This window comes from Alligator sinensis, unplaced genomic scaffold (genome assembly GCF_000455745.1).
Source record: "Alligator sinensis unplaced genomic scaffold, ASM45574v1 scaffold255_1, whole genome shotgun sequence".
Lineage (NCBI taxonomy): Eukaryota > Metazoa > Chordata > Crocodylia > Alligatoridae > Alligator > Alligator sinensis.
This window is the reverse complement of record NW_005842270.1, coordinates 118,815-137,961: the sequence shown is the minus strand read 5'-3', so window position 1 is coordinate 137,961 and position 19,147 is coordinate 118,815. Positions and strand designations below refer to the sequence as shown.

The window sequence follows — 19,147 nt, the reverse complement described above, 5'->3', positions numbered from 1 at the left end:
AATCTTTTGTGTCTGATCTTATTTATCCTGAAACTACAGTGTTTTATGGAAATGCTAAGAGGCCAAACCTTTGTTATTGTAGAATAGCCAATTTAAATTGACTTGGTTATTACTGTAAGAGATGAAGCAAACCAGAAATGTCAAGTGTCAAGAAAACAGCTGCAGGTATACATTTAAGTGGCAATGAGAGGATTGAATAATAGACAATGACCAAGTGATCAGAGATTCCCCACCTCCCCCCTCCTTTAAGATTTAACATAAGTTCATTCCCTTTACCTCATCACAAGGTAGCACAGTATCTGCCTAGAAAACGGTCAGCTTAGTCTTTTTCTATCAGTTGTGTTGATCTAAGGTTTTGTTCCTTACAGTATGTATTACATAAAGGTCTTGCTGCAATTAATTCTTCAGATTTTTAAAGGAGCGGGATTAGCTGTTTTCTGTTATAAGGGCCTGGCAGGAGCAGACTTCTAGTTCTTCTATTTAAGATTTGTTTTACAATTTACAGAACTGTTTAAAACTAAAATAAAGGTTGATAATTGGGTTCTCATGAACACATTTGATTATTTTAGTAACAAAACAAGGATCTCGTATTCATCAATCCAGGCTGAAGGGGTTTTACCCACTCTTAATGTTAATCAGGCAAGTATAACCAAGTAGGAATCCAGAGTTTTATGCTGCAACATTTGATGCCCTCAGCTTCTTTCTCAGGCACCTAGATATGTCACACTTCCAGAAAACAGAAGACAGCAAAGTGGCTCCCCAGGAGATAGCATTAGACTAACATTGTGGGCTCTCTGTTTACTACTCCCTTTTGTCAAGTCTTCATTCAGAGAGCAGTTACAAGAGGAACATGCGAATGAAGTGTGTCCCTCACATACCAACATGAGCGTATTCCCAAGAGTAAATACGGATCGTTTGTGAGGCTCTTCAGTTGCAGATGATAGAGATGAAGGCTTTATGCCAAGTAGTTCCAGTGTTGGCTACACTCTAATTTCTCGTTTACAGAGACCAGTGTGGCTGGAGCTCACGTAACCTACTTTCCAACTTTGCCTGTGATTATAATTTTCATACCTTTGTAACAAGTGGTACTTGCTTCTTCAGTTGCATTTCTCAAATGTTGACCAGATTTTTTGCACCGAAGGATACTTTCTGTTCTGCAACGTTGGTTGAAACAAACTGTCATCTTTCTGTTCAGAATGCTAATTTAAGTCTCTCTAACTGTGTATATTGCTAGAAGCAAGTCATAAACCCTCTGTCTTTTATTTGGAATACTTCAAAAGCCAGTGCCCCTCTATCCTAAAACACTTTAAGCTTTTTGAAAGATAAATGTGATGTGTGAACCTTACCTCTGAATTAGCAGGTGTGATAAAATTGTCCACTACGTAGAAAACTGCAAGAGAGTCTTGGTTGTGAGCTGTCTTCCTTTTTCTTGTCCCTCTGAAATAATCGTTACAAGGATAGTTTGAAAAGTGTTGTAGATGAATAAGAATGAATCCTTTCCAGCATATCTTTTTCAGAGTTCTTGTTCCTCTTACCATTCTGTCACAGTAAGCATTAGGTCCTGCTTCCATGTTTTCCCCCTCCTGACATTAGGAAAAGTCTTCCAGCCTACAGCTGGCTCTCTGTTAGCTTCCAGTTCCCGTCTCAATGTGTTTGTCTCTAGTGATAATCAAACAGCACACCCTGTAAGCACAGGGTAACACTCACTGAACCATATTCATTTCATCCTTTTAAATTGCATCCGCACGTGTAGAATGAAATGAGGTGTGTTGCATGATGTATTTTTGTGCTAACAATATCCAGTAAAAAATTATATTAATATCTTGAAAGAGCATTGCATAGACTTGCATATAAAAACCTTCCCTGCACTCTCTCATGTCCCCTCTCCTGTCCAGAAATAAAAAGGTCTTCTGTGGGATGCTGTTAGTTGCCATCCTGGTGATGTAAGGCATTATGGCATTCCTTTATGCAGAAGTTTGTCCCTCTGAAAGGAGGTTAATGGGAAAATCTATAGTAGTGTAGTATTTGCTAAGTAATTGAATCTACCACTGTTGTGGGCTGCTGGACTGTTTGTTTCTTTTTAAAAAAGTATGTGGCAGGTTTACAGAGGTAATCAAGCTTCTCTATAAAACAAAACAGAAACCCACAACAAATCAAACTCTCAGATACACTTTTGCACATTTCTATGAAAATTGAATTTTGCCATCTACTTGTTAATCAATGGAAAAGCTAGATAATCATTTTTCCAGTCTTGAGACCATAGGAACTGGTTCACTTTATTTTCCTCCATAAAACTGAAGAAGCTGTATAAATTGTACTTGCACTTAAGTAACTGAAACTGTTATCTGCAAATAAAACTTTAAAATCCTAGAATCATAGAAAATGAGGATTGGAAGGGACCTCAGGAGTTCACGTCTAGTCCAACTCCTTGCTCAAAGCAGGACCAGCCCCACCTAATTATCCTGGCCAAGGCTTTGTCATAATTTCATAATAGGTAGGGTCGGAGGGGACCTGAGCAGATCATCAAGTCCGACCCCCTGCCATGGGCCGGAAAGAATGCTGGGGTCAAACGACCCCAGCTAGGTGATCATCTAGCCTCCTTTTGAAGACCTCCAGGGTAGGAGCGAGGGGTCTAGCCAGGTCTTAAAAGCCTCCAAGGATGGGAAGTCCGCAACCTCTCTGGATGACCTATTCCAGTGCTTTACTACCCTCTTTGTGAGAGAGTTTTCCTTAATATCCAACCTCAACTTCCCTGGCTGCAACTTGAGCCCATTGCTCCTTGTCCTGTCATCTTCCCCCACTGAAAACAGCCCAGCTCCATCCTCTTTGCAGCCCCCCTGCAGCAAGTTGAAGGCTGCTTTTCAATCTCCCCATAGTCTTCTCTTCCCTTGACTAAATAAGCCCAGTTCCCTTAGCCTCTCCTCACAAGTCGTGCCCCAGCCCCTGAACAATTTTCATTACCCTCTGCTGGACTCTCCAATTTGTCCACATCCTTTCTGCAGTGGAACTTGGATTTTGAATAATTGGAACTAGGGTGTCACATTTTTTTTAAACCTTCCCCTCCACCTCCTCCCCATGTATTAATAGTGAAGTAAAGGCATAGTTCTGTCCAAACCTAATGGTGTATTGCCCCAGCACGTTTAAGGTACTGTCATGAATAGTATATAAGGGTCTAGCAGCACATCTGCCCACCTTTCACTCCCTACCCTGAATGAACAAGTACTTGTCCCCCCTTTTCTTCTTTTTTACCCGTCAAAAGCCTTTCACATGAGTCTGGAGCAGGGCTTATGCTTCTGAAGCTTTGGCTTACTCTGCCATCTTATCCCATCGGTCATAAATATTTGTCATATTTCTCTAGCTCGACAGAATTGCCCATGTCAATAATCCGTTTCCTCTGATAAGGAAACAGTTACCAGAATTTCAAATGCTAACAACAGCCCTGACCCTGTAAGTTTCTAAGGTCATATTGTGACCAGATTATTAGAAATTAAATGTTCAATCAGCATTCGATTTGGTGGCCAAAGTCTTTGAAAGCTTTGGTTTCTTGCTGTTAATGGGCCACTGGGCAACAAGTCCCTCAATCACCAGCTAATAGTTGAACAAGATAGAAATGAGGTTCAATATTGAGTTAGGCACATCTAGGAAAATCAGTTTATTGTGCGTGTGTTTGAACAAGAAACCTTAATTGCTTCTCTCTTTTTGTAGGATTAATGTAAATTAGATATTAAAACTCTTTAGGTCAGGGCCTGCCTGCTTCTATGTATTAGTACAGGGCGCAACATCCTAGGGCCTCTGGGCATTAATGCTATAAATAACTCATGAGCAAGATGTTTTAAACTGTGCTCCTGAATAGGTCACTGTTGGGCATGCAGTAATCATGAGGATAGTGCAGGAGAGACCAAGCTGAAACTAGCTGTGTGACAGTTAGGGGAGGGGATCCCTTTTATCCATCTGAAATTGTCTGATGGTGAGAACTCATGCTCTGGGACATGCAAAGTACAAGTCCTATTAATAGCCTTTTTGGGGGGTGGAAACTGCAGTTGGCAGTGTGCTTGCTCTCCCTCTTCAGTACAATAGAAGAAAAAAGTAGACCTTTAATTCTCTCATTGCGGTCTTTGTTATAGCCCCAAGTCACTTTCTGCCTCTTCTTTCTGATTTGAGGTCCAGCCAGTAAGGCCTTAAGTTCCCGGAGCTCTTGAGTCAGACCCCCTGGTTCTTCTTCCATAAACAGGTTCTTGATGGAGGTTTCTTATATTAAATACTTCTTGCTGTTTCTTGCCAGGTTTGGAATTCAGTTGGTAATTATGAAATTGTGCCATTCTTAGCATGTTGCAAAAGACCCTGGAAATAGGGGACAAACCTGATGCACAGTTGCTCAGAAGGAGTTTCTTGTAATAGTGGTGGTTTAAAAAAAAAAAAAAAAAAAAAAATCTCACCAAGCCCAGGCCAGCATGATTGTGTTCTTGAAAGGAACCAGTGGATCTGAGAAACAGCGATAATGTCCCATCTGGAGATGCTTGTAATATAGATCTGCCAGTCAAGAAACCTCACAGTTATTCCTTTAGGATAGTAAGGAAACTGGAGAGATGAAAGGAGAGAGCAGCTGAAGGGATCCAAAAATTCTGACTTGCTTGATTGTATCTGATTACCGCTGTGAGTGGGAAAACCTACTAAACTGAATTGGTGGATATGAGTCACTAACAAAAGTTCCAGGTAAGAAATTACCAGTTATTTATTTCTAAACTTGAGTGTTAACTTAATAAGGGATATTATTTGTATAAAAATGGATTGAATTGTGTATGTGTTCTCAGTATAAAGCACTGCTTGTATCAGCATATGGATATAAGGGGAATTGAAACTGTTTTTAGCTTAATGTAAATTAAATTAACAAAGCTACCTGAGATCTCTTTGTGACTATTTTTAATAACTGGTGAATTGGATTGCTTGATTATATTTGCTGGGATGCTAGTTGTTTTCTCTATTAATACACTTAACTTGCATTCTAGCTCCGCCATTCAGAGACAGGCATCGTGTGGTGGGTTGTGTGACAGTGTCTGTCAATAGTGAAGACAAATAGTGCCAGAGACACTTAACCCATCCAATCTCACCCAGGGTATAGGTCGGTCTTGTTTTCAGACTTCTTCATAAGTCTCTTTCCTTTCTTTCTTTTTTTGTTTCTAAATAGTGGATTGATACTGATTGAAACTAAACTTTTTTTGTAAAGTTTTTGACTTTACATATCAGAAGAAGAAAAGTAGAAATCCAAGGTTGGCATGTGAGGTGTTGAAAGCAGGTTTGCAGCCACTTTGTAAGTTCTGGTTCTCTTAAAACGTCTGGACCTCTTAAAACTTTAGCAACACAAGGTTGATGTTGAAAATTGTGTGTAGAAATCTTTGTTTTATTCTAAACAGTTATTTTGTGTTCAGTGGTTCTACAAATAAATATTCACTGAAAGCCTGAACATTTAATTATCGAACATATAACATGTAAAGTAAATAAACTACATTCACAAAGGCTGTATTCCATTGTGTGAGGCCTGTACAAAATCCAGGTTTCACCCTGTGTGGTGCTAAGTCTTTTTTTCTCACTAAGTGTTTTCTGAACAGCCAGTAGTGGACCATGCAGGCTGGATGAGAAATGAGATTTCTTTAAGAGTTTCTCCTGTGTTGTGGCTGTTCATACACAGGTGATTGAAAAAATAAAAAGGGCCATCTCTAATGTATTTACATTTGAAATCTTGAGTTTTCCACTTTGGGATATAACTTGCTTTGCAGTTAAACTGCAGCTTTAAATGCCAGTAGGGTGGCATTTGTTTTTTTCATGGTCTGAGCATCCTGGTAGCACTGAATGACTCCTGTGGAGAGACACCAAGGTTTTCAGGATTGGCTTCATTTAAGACTTGTCTGATGAGAGCAACTCCCTAAATGGCAAGCAGTGATTATTTTTAATTTAGATTTTTTTAAAAGCTAAAAGTCTGTTTAATTTGGTAAGATTATAAAGTGTAGAAATATGTATACACAAATTACTTAATAATTTCAGAAGGTAATAACACTTTTGCTTTAAAGTGGTTGCTCTTCCTGATATTAGCTTGGAAGCATGCATTTATGCCGTAATGGCACTGCATCCCATCCTACTCTCTCCTTTTTTGGCTGCTTTTTATTTTCAGAATGAACCTAAATTATCCCAGTCGATAGCGGAGGCTGTGGGAATTAGTTTACTTTGCTGTCCTGAAAGTGAGATAGGCACTTGGGACTAATAGGCAGCTTTCAGGCTTTTGGAAGTGAACGTACAGCTGAACTGATGTCCTGACCAACTGGAAATTCTGCATCAGTCCTAGGTACACTGCAAATTAAAGGTGCTTTTTCCTTCTTTTGCATTACAAACTGCAATGGTAACCAATTATGCTAAATTACAGTTCTCGATTTACTCTAGGTTCTTTCTTTTTCAAACCACAGAATTACATCTTGTTAGTGAGTAAATTGTTGTTGAAAATTAAACAGGAAATGACTTGTGTTAAACTGCTTGTTTTGTATTAATCTGCTTGGTTTTATGGAGAAATATTTGCAAAAGGAGAGGCAACAAATTTAAGAGAGCTGCATATGTAATTTCTTCTTGCTTCATCTAAAGTAGAAGAGGTCATCAGAATAAATTTAGTTTCCAGCAGTGGTACAACTTGCTCTGACAGGAAAAAAATGAAATATAAAGTACAGTTGCAGGGCTTGTGCAGGCCATGTTTATAGTCCTGTGGCAATACACCCTTCATGAACTGCACTTGGCTTGTATTTTATAAATTTGAATTTTAACATTACTTAATTTTAAGAAGGCTGTATTGAAATATGGAGTAATATTTAGTCTTGTATGTCAAATATAAGTGTAGTAAAAATAACATCTAAACGATATTTCCGTTTGTTGTTATTGGCAAGCACTGTTAATTAAAGTACAGGTAGTAGAGTCATCAGTAACAGAGGCACCCTAATGTGTGTCTAAAGAATAACTAATGTTCCAAATCAAAAACGAAATGCTTACATTGGAAAATGTGTGCCTGTGCCCTAACTTTGCAGAACGCAAAGAGGGTTGTTGACTAATGCTGCTGACATTCAGGTGGTTTTTACACTCATTTTCTGTGTTGTTGAGAACAGTACCTTTCTACTGAGAATTTCTTAAAAGGCTGAAAAAGTAAAATGTGGAATAAAATCAGTGAAGGATTAAACAATTGAAAACTTGGAATAAAGACCACGTAAATGTGTCTTAATCAAGAGATCCCCTTTATGTTTTGGGGATGTGTGCATTAAAAGTAGCTTTGAAATAGTTTAAAAACAAGATGGGAACTATATAAAATCTGCATAAGCTTGTTATTCATTATAGTAACTTTATGAATTCATACTTGGCTGACCCTCCTTGTTTACAATTTGAAGTAAGAAGATAAGTTGGCAGGAGGCCTATTGGCTCTACCTGTGAAAACTAAATACTGCTGCTTTTTTAGTGGTACCATAATTTGGAAAGTTTGTAAAACACCAGTGACATTCAATTATTCTGAGAACTGAATTTCAAATTTTCCTGTTTGTACAAAGGCATATCAGCAAGGAATCTGGTTCTTTCATTGGCATTAATGACTTTCATGTTTCTCATATTTTTAAAATTATTACAACACTGATTTGTACATACTTTATGCCAGTTGCGTGCTAGTGGATGGTATTGCTGTCCATTTGAGAGGAGAAGGATATTTGAAGTATATTAAACAAAAATTTAGTTTGTCATTATTATTTCCTTCAATTAAAAATCTGCATTACTGACAGCAGGCATACAATATAATCAATCTCTGAAAGACCACAAACTCGCTTCTTAAAAAAACAAGGAAGAAATTTTGGTTTGGAGCCTTATAGTATTTTCAAATAAGTTTTTACTCTTCACTAATAAGCCTAAGGCAGCGTGTCCTTTACCGGCTATTTAGTTTTATGCTAATAAGTAGTTTTGTTCAATGAATTTGTACAGGAAAATGAAGGTAAAAAGCAACTCATGGGTTACTCTGCAGCGTTCTATGCGCAAGATAGGATCACCGTGTCCCAGTGGAGAATCGTGTAAAGTTTTGCTTTAAAAGAACTTTCTTAATGTTTTACATTTGTTATTTGCTACAAAATAAGTTTATATCAGTAACCTGTGTTCTATAGAAAAAAGATTTAGGTTTTTTCCAAATCTAGAGCCTTGCTACCTGTTTCACAGGTCAGGTGCATAATCATGACTTCACTTAAGGTCTTGCAGGGTCCAAGAGATGTTTGTATTATGCATGGTGTTTAGTCATCTGTAAAAAGATGAATGCCTAAGAAGGAAAGTGTTCCTGTGCAGGAATACAAATCTGCAGCGATTATTACGTGCTTCATGTATTCCACTTGCAAACACTACATGCAGCACGCCTACTGTATGCACACTGCATACTTGTATTCCTGTTAGGGAGTACACAAATACTGAATGGAAACTAATGTTTTATATTAGCAAAACAAGTTAAAAATCAGCATATGGTAATAAATGGTCTCAACTCAAAGTGGCTGCAAATCAGCTCCTAAATATTGTCATTGAAATTAATATCTAGATTGACTAGTTCTCACCAATTTTGTAAATGTTCCCAAGGAAAAGCATTGCATTAATGCATGACACAAAAAAGATAAATTTGCCTTTAAATTGGAATGTAATTCACAGTGACTGAATCTTGCAATTTCAGCCACTGCATTTGCCAAAGAACAAACTGGAAAATGGAACTGGTATCATTCAACTGCTCCAGCTTCTCCAGGAGATGGGGGAAAGGAACTTCTTTCTACATGGCTGAAAGTAGAGTAATTTATTGATAAACTGTACTGACAACTACATTTCTCTTAAACCTTACCAGTGCTAGGTTGGGCAATATTTAATTTCACTTAGGGAAGAAAAGCATTAGAGGATTGTTTTTGGTTTTTTTTACAAGAAACAATTGCGTCCCTGTTTTAAGGACTTTTCATAAGTAATGTTTTCCATTTTAATTGCAAATATACTATTTTTAGTAGAGCTAGAGTGTTGTAGCCATAGCCATGAGGGTCCCGGAAATGTATGATGTGAATGAAGGGAGAATGGCAGTGAAGTATAGGAGCAAAGAGAGGTGATCAGAAGTAGCTTCAAAACTAAATGTGGTTGAACGGATAACCTAATTATGTAGAAGGGGTGTCCTGTTCTCCATCCTTTAAGCAGCTGCTTTCATTTATCTAGAGGTAAACAGAAACCATTTTTTTCTGTTATTTAGCTAAGCCTGTGTCTGCTTTCTCAGACCTGAAGAAGGGCACTTTGTCCAGAAGCTTGTCCACCATCTTTCCTGACTATACATTTGGTCTAATAAAAGATATCACAAAAAATCTTGCCCATTTTTTAAGTTTGTTGTCACTGTTGTTTAAGCCCATAGTTCACAGCTACACAGACTTTATTTTTTCTTGTTTACTTCTCCGAGATTTCCTCTGTCATTCAACCTGGATTAACAGAAATGATTCCTTCAATTTTCGATTACTTACGAGGAATCTATTACCTTTTTTATTTTAAGAAATCTAATCTTGCAAGATAGATATTGTGTACTGTATTTCAGTAATGACAATATCTTTAGCTATTGATATTCCAAGGTGTGCAGCATCATGCCATGGATATTTACCAAGTTATTCTTTTAAAACATGTCCAATTCCTATTATTTATTATTTGATTTGTGTGTGTGTGGCCAACGCTATTTAAACAGAGAAGAAAATAGTTTATTTCCCTGAATCTTATCATCTAATCTATAATAAAAAGTCCAGTGAACTGTTCTGTAATAAGCCTCAATTAAAAATATATCAACTTTCATTTTAAGTCATTTTTGTTTGTTTCACTTGCACGCCTATGGTAAAAGGTTTGAGAGAGATTTGTCCAGAAAGTCTTTTTTAATAGAAATGATTATGTTGCTCTCTTCTGTGTGTGTTTTAACCACTTAATCCTGCTTTCACGTTTCAAAAGCAGCCTGATCTTTAGAATGCCTGGTTTAGTCCGTCAAATCATCTTTGGGAGTAGGTGGGTAGAGGGCCCTATTAATTATTGTTCCTGAAGACTCTGAAGCATGAGCGAACTTTAAGAAATCTGTCCCAAATTGGTTCTATACTGCTTTTTTCTCTGTATAAGGGAACTGACTAACAAATTCTGGGGGAGTTTGCCTGAGGCTACCTCTTCCAACCTCAGATCCTGGTTAGAAACCTCTTACTTTTTTGTACCCAGCATGCTCCAAATCAGATATTTCATTTCCATTCTCACCTTACACAACCAGGAGTTATATAGTGACTGGTACCAGTTCCATTTTGCCTACAATTCAGTTGATTTTTCTATTTTATTTCTCATTTTATAATTGATATCTGGAATAATCAGCAGCTCTTTTCTCATTTATTTTCTCATATTTTTATTCCAGGATTTGCCTCTGAAGCAGGGAGTGTCTGCATTAAAAATGACCTGTAGTTCTCTGCTTCATAGGTTAGAAACTTATTTTAATATTTTGTGGCTAAGCACAGTCCCATCTTTTTCAAAAAATTCTAATAATGAATGGTTTAATTGGCATTGAATGTGGACTACAAGCATTTTGCATTGGGGTTTCCATTATTTTTGATAAAATGGCTTACATTCAAATAATTAGTCCTGTTGAGGCAGCAAATACTGTTTACTTGCAGCCATTTTTATGACTTAAAGTTAAGTTGTTTTTTTTAATTGATTACAGCATAAAAGATTAAGTACCATTTGGACACTTCAAAAATATTGTATTGCTTAGGCCTTCTATTGCTTTAAGCACTTATATTTAAACCTTACCAAATTCCAAATATGCATTTGGGGGAAAAATCAGTTTACAAATCATACTATTTCAGTGGGACTGCTATAGCCAGCGCAGATGGCAATAGGTATCTTGTATTTACTTCTGAATTATACACCGCAGATGCTTCTTCAGCTCCCTCCTCTTCCTCCATGGGCGGTGCTTGCAGCTCCTTTACCACCTCTTCCAGTCCTACCATTTACTCTACCTCAGTCACCGACAGCAAGGCTATGAAAGTGGAGAGCTGCTCCTCAGCCGTGGGGGTAAGTAACCGAGGGGTAAGTGAAAAGCAGTTAACCAGTAACACAATCCAGCAGCAACAGTCAACGCCGAAGAGACACACAGTCCTGTACATCTCACCACCACCTGAGGATTTGCTGGATAACAGTCGGATGTCCTGCCAGGATGAAGGGTGTGGATTGGAGTCAGAGCAGAGCTGCAGTATGTGGATGGAGGATTCCCCCTCCAACTTCAGTAACATGAGCACCAGTTCCTACAATGATAACACTGAGGTGCCACGTAAATCACGCAAACGCAATCCAAAGCAGAGGCCAGGGATCAAACGCCGAGATTGTGAAGAATCCAACATGGATATCTTTGATGCCGACAGTGCCAAAGCGCCTCACTATGTCCTTTCTCAGCTCAGCACGGACAGCAAAGGCAACTCAAAAGCAGGAAATGGGTTGGTATCTACATTTTTTAAAGTTCTATAAGCATATGTAAAACCAGACTAATAAAACATCCCTTGATTTTTATTTTTTTTCTCAAGTGTCTTGCTTGGGTTCTCACATAAACAGAGCCTGTCCTGCCCTGGTGTATCTTAATCTATGATAAATTTTGTACTGGAAAAGGCAAAGCTAAGATTTTTTGAAATGCAAGATTCTGAATTTCATTATTCATTCCAGCACTGATGCGATTAGCTAATTTATTTTCACCAGTTGATTGAGGTTCTTAAAAGATAGGAAGTTTTAAGCGAATAACTCCATCTCTGCAAATAAAAGAAAAGAAACTAAGCCATATGTTTTATACAGATCTTACATTTGTTCAATACTGCTTTTCCAAAATTACCTTGTTAAACATTTATGTGAGGATCTCAGTCTGTACACTTTACCTCTGTCTGTCTTTTTCTCTATTTACCAAATAGAGAGAGCCATGGGTATAGAAATTAATGCCTTGTTAAGGTCTCTCAGCATTTAAATTAACACCTCTTCCACTTTTTGATAAAATGTTAAGATTATATGCTGAACCAAATTTTGTTTTACGTGTTAATTCAATTCTGTATTTGATTTTTTCAGAAATAAATCTCTAATCCTGTTTCTCTCTGTGCTTCTGGGTTGTGTGCATGCGTGTGTTTGTATGTGGGCACGCCTGGGTGGTGTTCTCTCATCTCTCCACTTCACACTGTTCACTATATACATTTCAGTAGTTGCTTTAGAGAGAAACTGTACGTCGATTTACAATAGTGTGATTTTTTTTGTTTTGTTTTGTTTTGTTTTGACTTGTGGCTTCTTTAATACTTATTTTTATGCTACAGTCTACAGTGGGTACATTTGTTTTTACTTTTATGTATGTGCTTGCAGTATGTTTTAATGTTCACTACTGGTGTGGTGAATATTAAAATAAGACTGAAGGGAAAGATGAGGTTTTTTTCATATTCCAAAGGGAAAGAGCCCTTTAGTCTGTATTCCCAGGGTCATTGCAGTTCCATACTTAAAATGCCACTAAAACCAATGATTCTAAGAAACTCTCCAGAGTGTGCTACTGCTTTGTAGTATCTTAGAGAAGTCATTTGGTAAGATGGGAACCAGGATGTAGAATACACACATGTGCCCACTCATCCTCCAGCAAAAATACATAACATAAGGGGTAATAAAAATGTTAGTCATTTGGATGAAACCATCCAACCTCTTGTATTTTCACTGGGGTGAAATAATAATTAAGTCAAACATTACATGTTTTTAACTTGTTTTGTGACTTCAAAACGGAATACATATTGATATAAGACATTTCCTTGGAAGGACAGAAAACAGGTACCACCAATCTTAAAAGAAGCCAGTTAATGATCAGTTACCATGGATAGAAACTTTCCCTGAAGTTAAGAGCTGTGTGCTCATAGAAGTCATCTCCAGACAAGATGGACAGACTTAGAAAGTACAGACTAATAAATATGACCTCTGCAACTTTAATGATGAAGAGGTTACAACTATAATATTCAATATTAGTGTAGCAACAACTAACTAGCATATATCAATAAAATAGAGGTTTTCTAAGGACAACCTTAAATTTTGGATACGCTTCCAAGTAGTAGATTTGTATTGAGGGGTTCTGGAATCAGAAAAAACTAGCATGGGTATAAAAAAAAAACCCTTCTGTAGTTACACTGTGGAGGTTCAGCACTAGAAATCCAGGTTGTGGAAATGACTTTTTGTTTAGTTTTGTTTTTTCTGCTTAGTGGAGCTCAGGCAAATGAACTGGCATCTGGAGAGAGGGAAGGAAAGGACACTTGCTATTCTTCCTGATTGCAAAATGGACACACTGTTAGTTTCAGAAGAGATTAATTGTTTTCTCTGAAGGCTATAAATTAAAAAAAAACAAAAAACGGGGGGGGGGGGATGTTCCTTACAAGGTGTCAGTTTGCAAAGCCTTTTTAAAAGGGGTCAAAATGATTGTCCAGGGGAAAAGGGAAAATTCCTGTTCCTGATTTTGAATTATTTTATCTCATTTTTCACTCTTTCTTTGTACCAGTAGAATGGGCTTGCTAACTTTACTTCCGAATGCTCTGTTTCTGACTAATCTCAATTAATAAATACGTATAGGTAAAATATAAGTGTCGCTGTTTGTACAAGCATGGAAAATGTCAAGGCGGCTGATTCTAGCAGAACAAGATAACTAAATTAAAAGGACAGTAGAAATGCTATCTCTTTATAGTTCAGAATAAGGACTGAAGAGAGATTACAGTTGGTTGTTTAAAATTCCTCTCAAACAGTTATTTGCAATCTAATTTGCTAATTTCAATATATTCTGGGAAAATATTTTAAACAATTGGTAAGCAGTGTCTTTTCAAACAAAAACAACACAATATATGTGCATATCTATACCAATCAAGGTAAATCACGTTCAAACGTCAAATTATTTAAGGAACTGTTTAGGTAATATCAGAAGTCCCAGTTATTAAATGTGATTATATTTTTAAAAGTTGCATGAATGTGACAATTCTAATGGGCTGCATTTACACTGTTTACTCTTCCCATCAAAATTCCTATCATCTCAAAGCCTCCTTTATTAATTGCTTAGCTGGAATTCTGAGCATGTCAAAATGTGTAAGTGATGGCACATCTCTTATCGAGCATTGTCTTGTGACGTTACAGATAACTAGGTGAGCTGCACAGGCCAGGAAAAATCTTGCTGCTTTGAACAGTATGCCTTTGCTTTTATAATAGTTACATTGCTTAGTGTTTCTTTTCAGATTCTCTGTGGGAAGCTAGTATGTTTAATCGCACAACTAAAAATCCTAAATGACATGAAAAAGGAAATTTACTGACTGAAAGGTTAATACTTTTAACTGCTACTGTACTGGAGTAATGTCCTGACAAACATCTGGAGGACTGAAGGTCTAAAAACCATTTATTCAATTAGTATTTTTGGTGCAGCATACTGCTGGTATCTTTGTCTTGCATAGTATTTTGTTGGACTTTTATATGTTGTTCCAACTGAAGAAATGTTTCTGTAAAAGAAAAAAGAAAAAAATCACCCACTGGATGAAAGCAAAAAGTGGGCTTTTTTGTAACAGCCTGTGTGGCTAAACTGTGGCTGAATAATGAAGATGCTTGACAGTATAATGGTACTGTTGTCATTTTTATGTTTTTATAACCTCTGTGATCTGTATCTTTGCTATTTAATCTGAAAACAAGTATACCAAACAGGTCTGCTTTAGTCAGTGAAGCAGACTGGGTTTCATGCTGTACTCCTGAATAAACTAGCCCACATCCCGCTGTCATTTTTTTGTCATATGTTCTTATCTATGACAAACCTGGTGGACTGAATTTTGTGAAATATCAGGCAGGTAGAGCAACCCTTCTCCCCCCACCTCCCTGACTCATGGAAGGGCCTCTTGTAGTAGGATCAATGTAGTAGCGGTGGAGTTTGAAAATCTGCACACACAATACCCACTTCCTGCATTTGCAGAGCCCTGCTCCAGTCCATTGTGCAGTGAGAATTTCAGGCAGGGGGCTTCTGTGTAGACCTGCCAGTATGTGAATCCACTGCTAAATAAGACAGGAAGCAGTGTGGACAGCTTCAGTTTAAAGACCAGCAAACTAACTGTGAAGTGGCTCAGCCACCAGTGAATGGCTTTGAGGGAAGGGTGGGTTCCTTTTCCTCTTTGCTTCAACTTCAGGGAGATTGTCCAGCTGAATTGCTGATGTGGTGCACTTGAAAGTATTAAGTATTAGGCAGTTCATAACCTTTCTCTTATTTCAGGCTGTCTACAGACTTAAGAAGGCAACACTTTATCTGTGTCACAATCAGGTCTTCACAGCTATAGTCACTTAAAACTGTTTCTTTTGGTAATGTTAGAGATTAAATCCTGCACGAGCCAATTAAGCCCTCCTTTTGCCTGTCCCAGTTACCAGGGAGCATTTCTGTTTGCTACTGGTAAATGGGTTTATCAGACTTTGGTTCGTAATTGTTACACAAACCTCTGCTGTGCAAGGTCAGTGAGATACTCACTCTCTCGGTCCTTTAAAGTTGACAGAAAAATGGATTGTGGAATGTTAAACTTTGGAGGGCTTCTTCATTCAGGTTTTAACTATGGAACTGATTGCAAGCCGATATACTTTTATGACAGCATACCTAGGAAGAGACGGTCCTGTTGCATGCTGAGCCTAAAGGACAGAAGAGACGCTGAGGGTACAGTTGTACCAGGCCCCCAACCTGGATGGGAGGGCATAAAGCAGATTCCTCTCTTTTCTATTTTTTTCCCTACCAGGATGTATTGGCCCCCCCAAATTTCTTTTGGGCCCTGGTTGTATGCACAGCATGTGTTTTAAAGTTAGTAAAATTACGGCAAATTTCTATTAACTGTTTGTCTTAAACAGTATTTTAATATGCATCTATTAGGCTGGTCTGAAAGATACTACTTAATAGTATTTGGGAAGTTACATAGTGACACAGATTCAGGAGGAGATAGGCAGAAGAATGTTTTTTCTATAGAAAAAGAAAATTACATCCCTCATTCTTATTTCTGTCCCCTCTCTCTAATAGCTTGGTCTAAGCATTTTTTTCATACATGTTCTGACTATAAAATATACTTTAACAATAACAGCCCATAAGCCTTCCTCCTGCCTGCCTGTTAACTTATTTTAGTAGTGCTAATTATTTCTCTTCCTTTACTTGTAATCATTTGCGTTGGCTGGAGGAGGCAGGAAATGACCATTCCCTTTGTCCCTTAGGGTTCCTTCCATATCTGAGATAAGTCTAGTTAAAACATTTGATCTTGCCTCTTACCTGATAATTTGCACTACTATTGATGGCACTCCCTTGCCTTGATTTGCTTTTATAGGAACATTTCTTATAACACTTCTCAATGGTTTGCTTTGACTTCTCAGAACATCAGAAAACCAGAAAGGACCTGGAGGGAAGAAGACGCCAATGTTGTGTGGACAGTATCCGACTAAAAATGAGGGGAAGGAGCTGAAGATAGTGGTACAACCAGAGACGCAGCACAGAGCTCGGTACCTGACTGAAGGCAGCCGAGGCTCAGTGAAAGACAGGACACAACAAGGTTTTCCAACTGTGAAGGTAGGCTGTTTAGCAATACATTAACATCAGGGAATGCCTCTACAGGAAAACAATTTTGGTAGAATCTACTACTTATTATTTTTCAAATTCACATACATTTTTAGATGTAGACTGCTTTCAGGTATATTACTGCTTTAAAAAAAATAAAAGTGCAATTTAAAAGTGACAAAATTGAGGAAATTCCCTGCAACCACCGTTCATTATGCCTACTTTTTAAGACTGCTTCAGGCAGTTTCTGTAAATATGTATAAACAAATATTAAAGCTTTTCATATCAGGACTGTTAACTTCAGTTTGTCATGTGAGCATTAAGAAATGATGTAATCTGTGGATTACTAATGGGAGTGGAGGCAGTCATGACATACCTTGTTACTACAGCTAAGGAAAACTGAAACCCCTGGGCTTTTTGTACATTTCAAGAGGAGCATCAGCACACCTCAGTCACGATCTCTATCTTGGGCTGCAACTAGTACCCAGTGCTTTTGAGGAATGCGAACCCTCCCTCCCACCCCCTCCTGCCAAGAGACCCCCATCACCTGTAGAAACAGGAGGGAAAGAATTTCTTCCTGGCCCCATGTAACAACCTGCAAAGTCCAGAAGCATGAGACAGCCAAGCACCCTGCACTCTGCTCTGCAACCTCAGGATTGCATACTCGGCTCCCATGCATCACACCCATCTTCTCCGTAATCTCATCTCGGCTCCTTTAATCTTATATAACCAAGCCAGTTGTGGAGCTCTGCTTCATTCTCCTGTTGCTAAGTATGGTCCTCTCCAGTTTCTACCTGCTTTTCTCTCTGAGAGGGGCAGAGAGAGAGTGAGTGAGTGAGTCCTTCCTGATATCCAGTCTAAATCTACTTTGCTGCAGTTGCTATATGTCTTGCTATCTGGAGCGAGGGAGAAAAGGTGTTCTCCTTTTCTTTATTGGGGTCCCTTTTCTTTATGGTGAGCAGCTACTCACCAGCTCAGGCAGTTGGCCTTAAAACAAGTTTTGGTGGAACAGTTGAGAACCATACACTGCACTCTGGGTCTGGTACCAAATCTTAGCATCCATCAAAAGAAGAGAATGTGGAAGTAGGCTTATCCAGAAGGCCTCAAGAACAACATGCATGCCCTTTCAAACTAATAGCAGTATCGGCATTGGTTCGTGGGCCAACCATCATTTGCTGGCTATCCTACCAGCTATGCTAGTTTGCTCACTGAGTGCTTCCATGAAGTACAAGAAACTGTAGGAAAGGAAAAACATTTATTTCATGGTATTATTTGTTGAATATGCAGCCCAAGTACATCAAGAACTGCAGGCAGGCTGACAGAGCCACACACTGAGTGGATCCGTGGCTCAAACAGTAGAAAACTAATGAAAACTGTAATGTCATAAACCCATCCACAGGGGCCCATGAAGCCCTGAGTTTTCCCCACTGTGCTGCTGCTTACCCTAGGGAACAGACTAAGGTTGCTGTGGGATAGGAGCTCTCTGTCCCGGAATGCCTCTGTTCCACTGCCCTTATATTGGACTCTACAGACACAGTGAAGGAATCTTCTTAACTCGTATCTAGGTTGAGAAGAAATTATAGGCCCCATTGAATTGGAGCAAATTCTAGTTGGGTTTCTCCATAGGCAAGCCAGTCAGGACAGTGATTAGACCACATGCAAGCCTGAAGGGATGCAGCACTCACCCGGGTTCACGGACTGTCTGAGGAATCCATTCTGAACAAGAGTAAGCATATATAAACTGGCAAGAGCTCATGGCAATCCAGTATGGTCTCCAGCCATGCACAGTATACCTTTTTGTGCTGATTGACAGGCACCCCCCTCTGCCATATTGTATTTTAGCAGACAAAGGGGGACAAATCTGCAGTCCATCGAAGAGAACCTCACTGCCTGATATTTGTATAGAGTAGAATCTGCAGTGATTAGCTGACTGCACAATCCAAAAAAAAAAAAAAACAGAGGAGGAGGTTTGAGCCACCTTTGTTCAGCTGGCGGAACTTGGATCATACAGAATAGGAACTAGGGCTAGGAGCATTTCATCTGATGAAGGGATTTGATTTCCCAGGACCAGAACTGTTTGGCTTCTACTCAGATAAGGAGATCTCAGTGTTCTTCTCCTGTTGGTAGGATCACAAAGCTGGGCCAACTGTGAGTGCCCTTATGCAGAGATGATGAGAGGGGCTCTTGTGTGCCTTCCCTCTCTTTGCTGTCCTTACTAGAACACTGAGGAAATCAGGAAGGGCACGATACAAGTATTACAGGCAAGGAGACCGTAGTCCTCTGACCAAGTTGATGTGGCAAAGAGATCTTGCTTTCACCTTTTTTTCAGAAAGGGATCTGATGCTACAAGGAGTTAATTGTGCATCATAATTCACACAACCTGAGTATAACTGTCAGGCTCTTGAACAAAACCTCTGAAGTCCAAGAAGTTATTAAGAAAATGTAATATCCATATTTCCAGCTTCCAGAAGGATCTAACTTGGTTCTGGGACTTGGGGTGAGGTTTCCCTACTGACATTTTCCCTA

The 19,147-nt window shown here is 38.6% G+C and overlaps 1 protein-coding gene across 10 annotated transcripts in view; it reads left to right on the top strand.

The window, feature by feature from the left end:
- Positions 1–19,147, top strand: part of NFAT5 (nuclear factor of activated T cells 5) — a 114,800-nt gene that overhangs the window by 53,141 nt on the left and 42,512 nt on the right. For 2 of the 10 annotated variants that reach the window (XM_025209175.1, XM_025209174.1), the window contains exons 3-4: positions 10,958–11,516; positions 16,441–16,633. In XM_025209175.1, coding sequence (XP_025064960.1) covers positions 10,958–11,516; positions 16,441–16,633 — 752 coding nt within the window. Of the gene's footprint in view, positions 1–5,006; positions 5,120–6,166; positions 6,356–8,716; positions 8,824–10,441; positions 10,504–10,957; positions 11,517–16,440; positions 16,634–19,147 lie in introns of all 10 variants that reach the window. The other 8 variants (XM_025209178.1, XM_025209180.1, XM_025209179.1 and 5 more) reach the window with 8 other exon arrangements.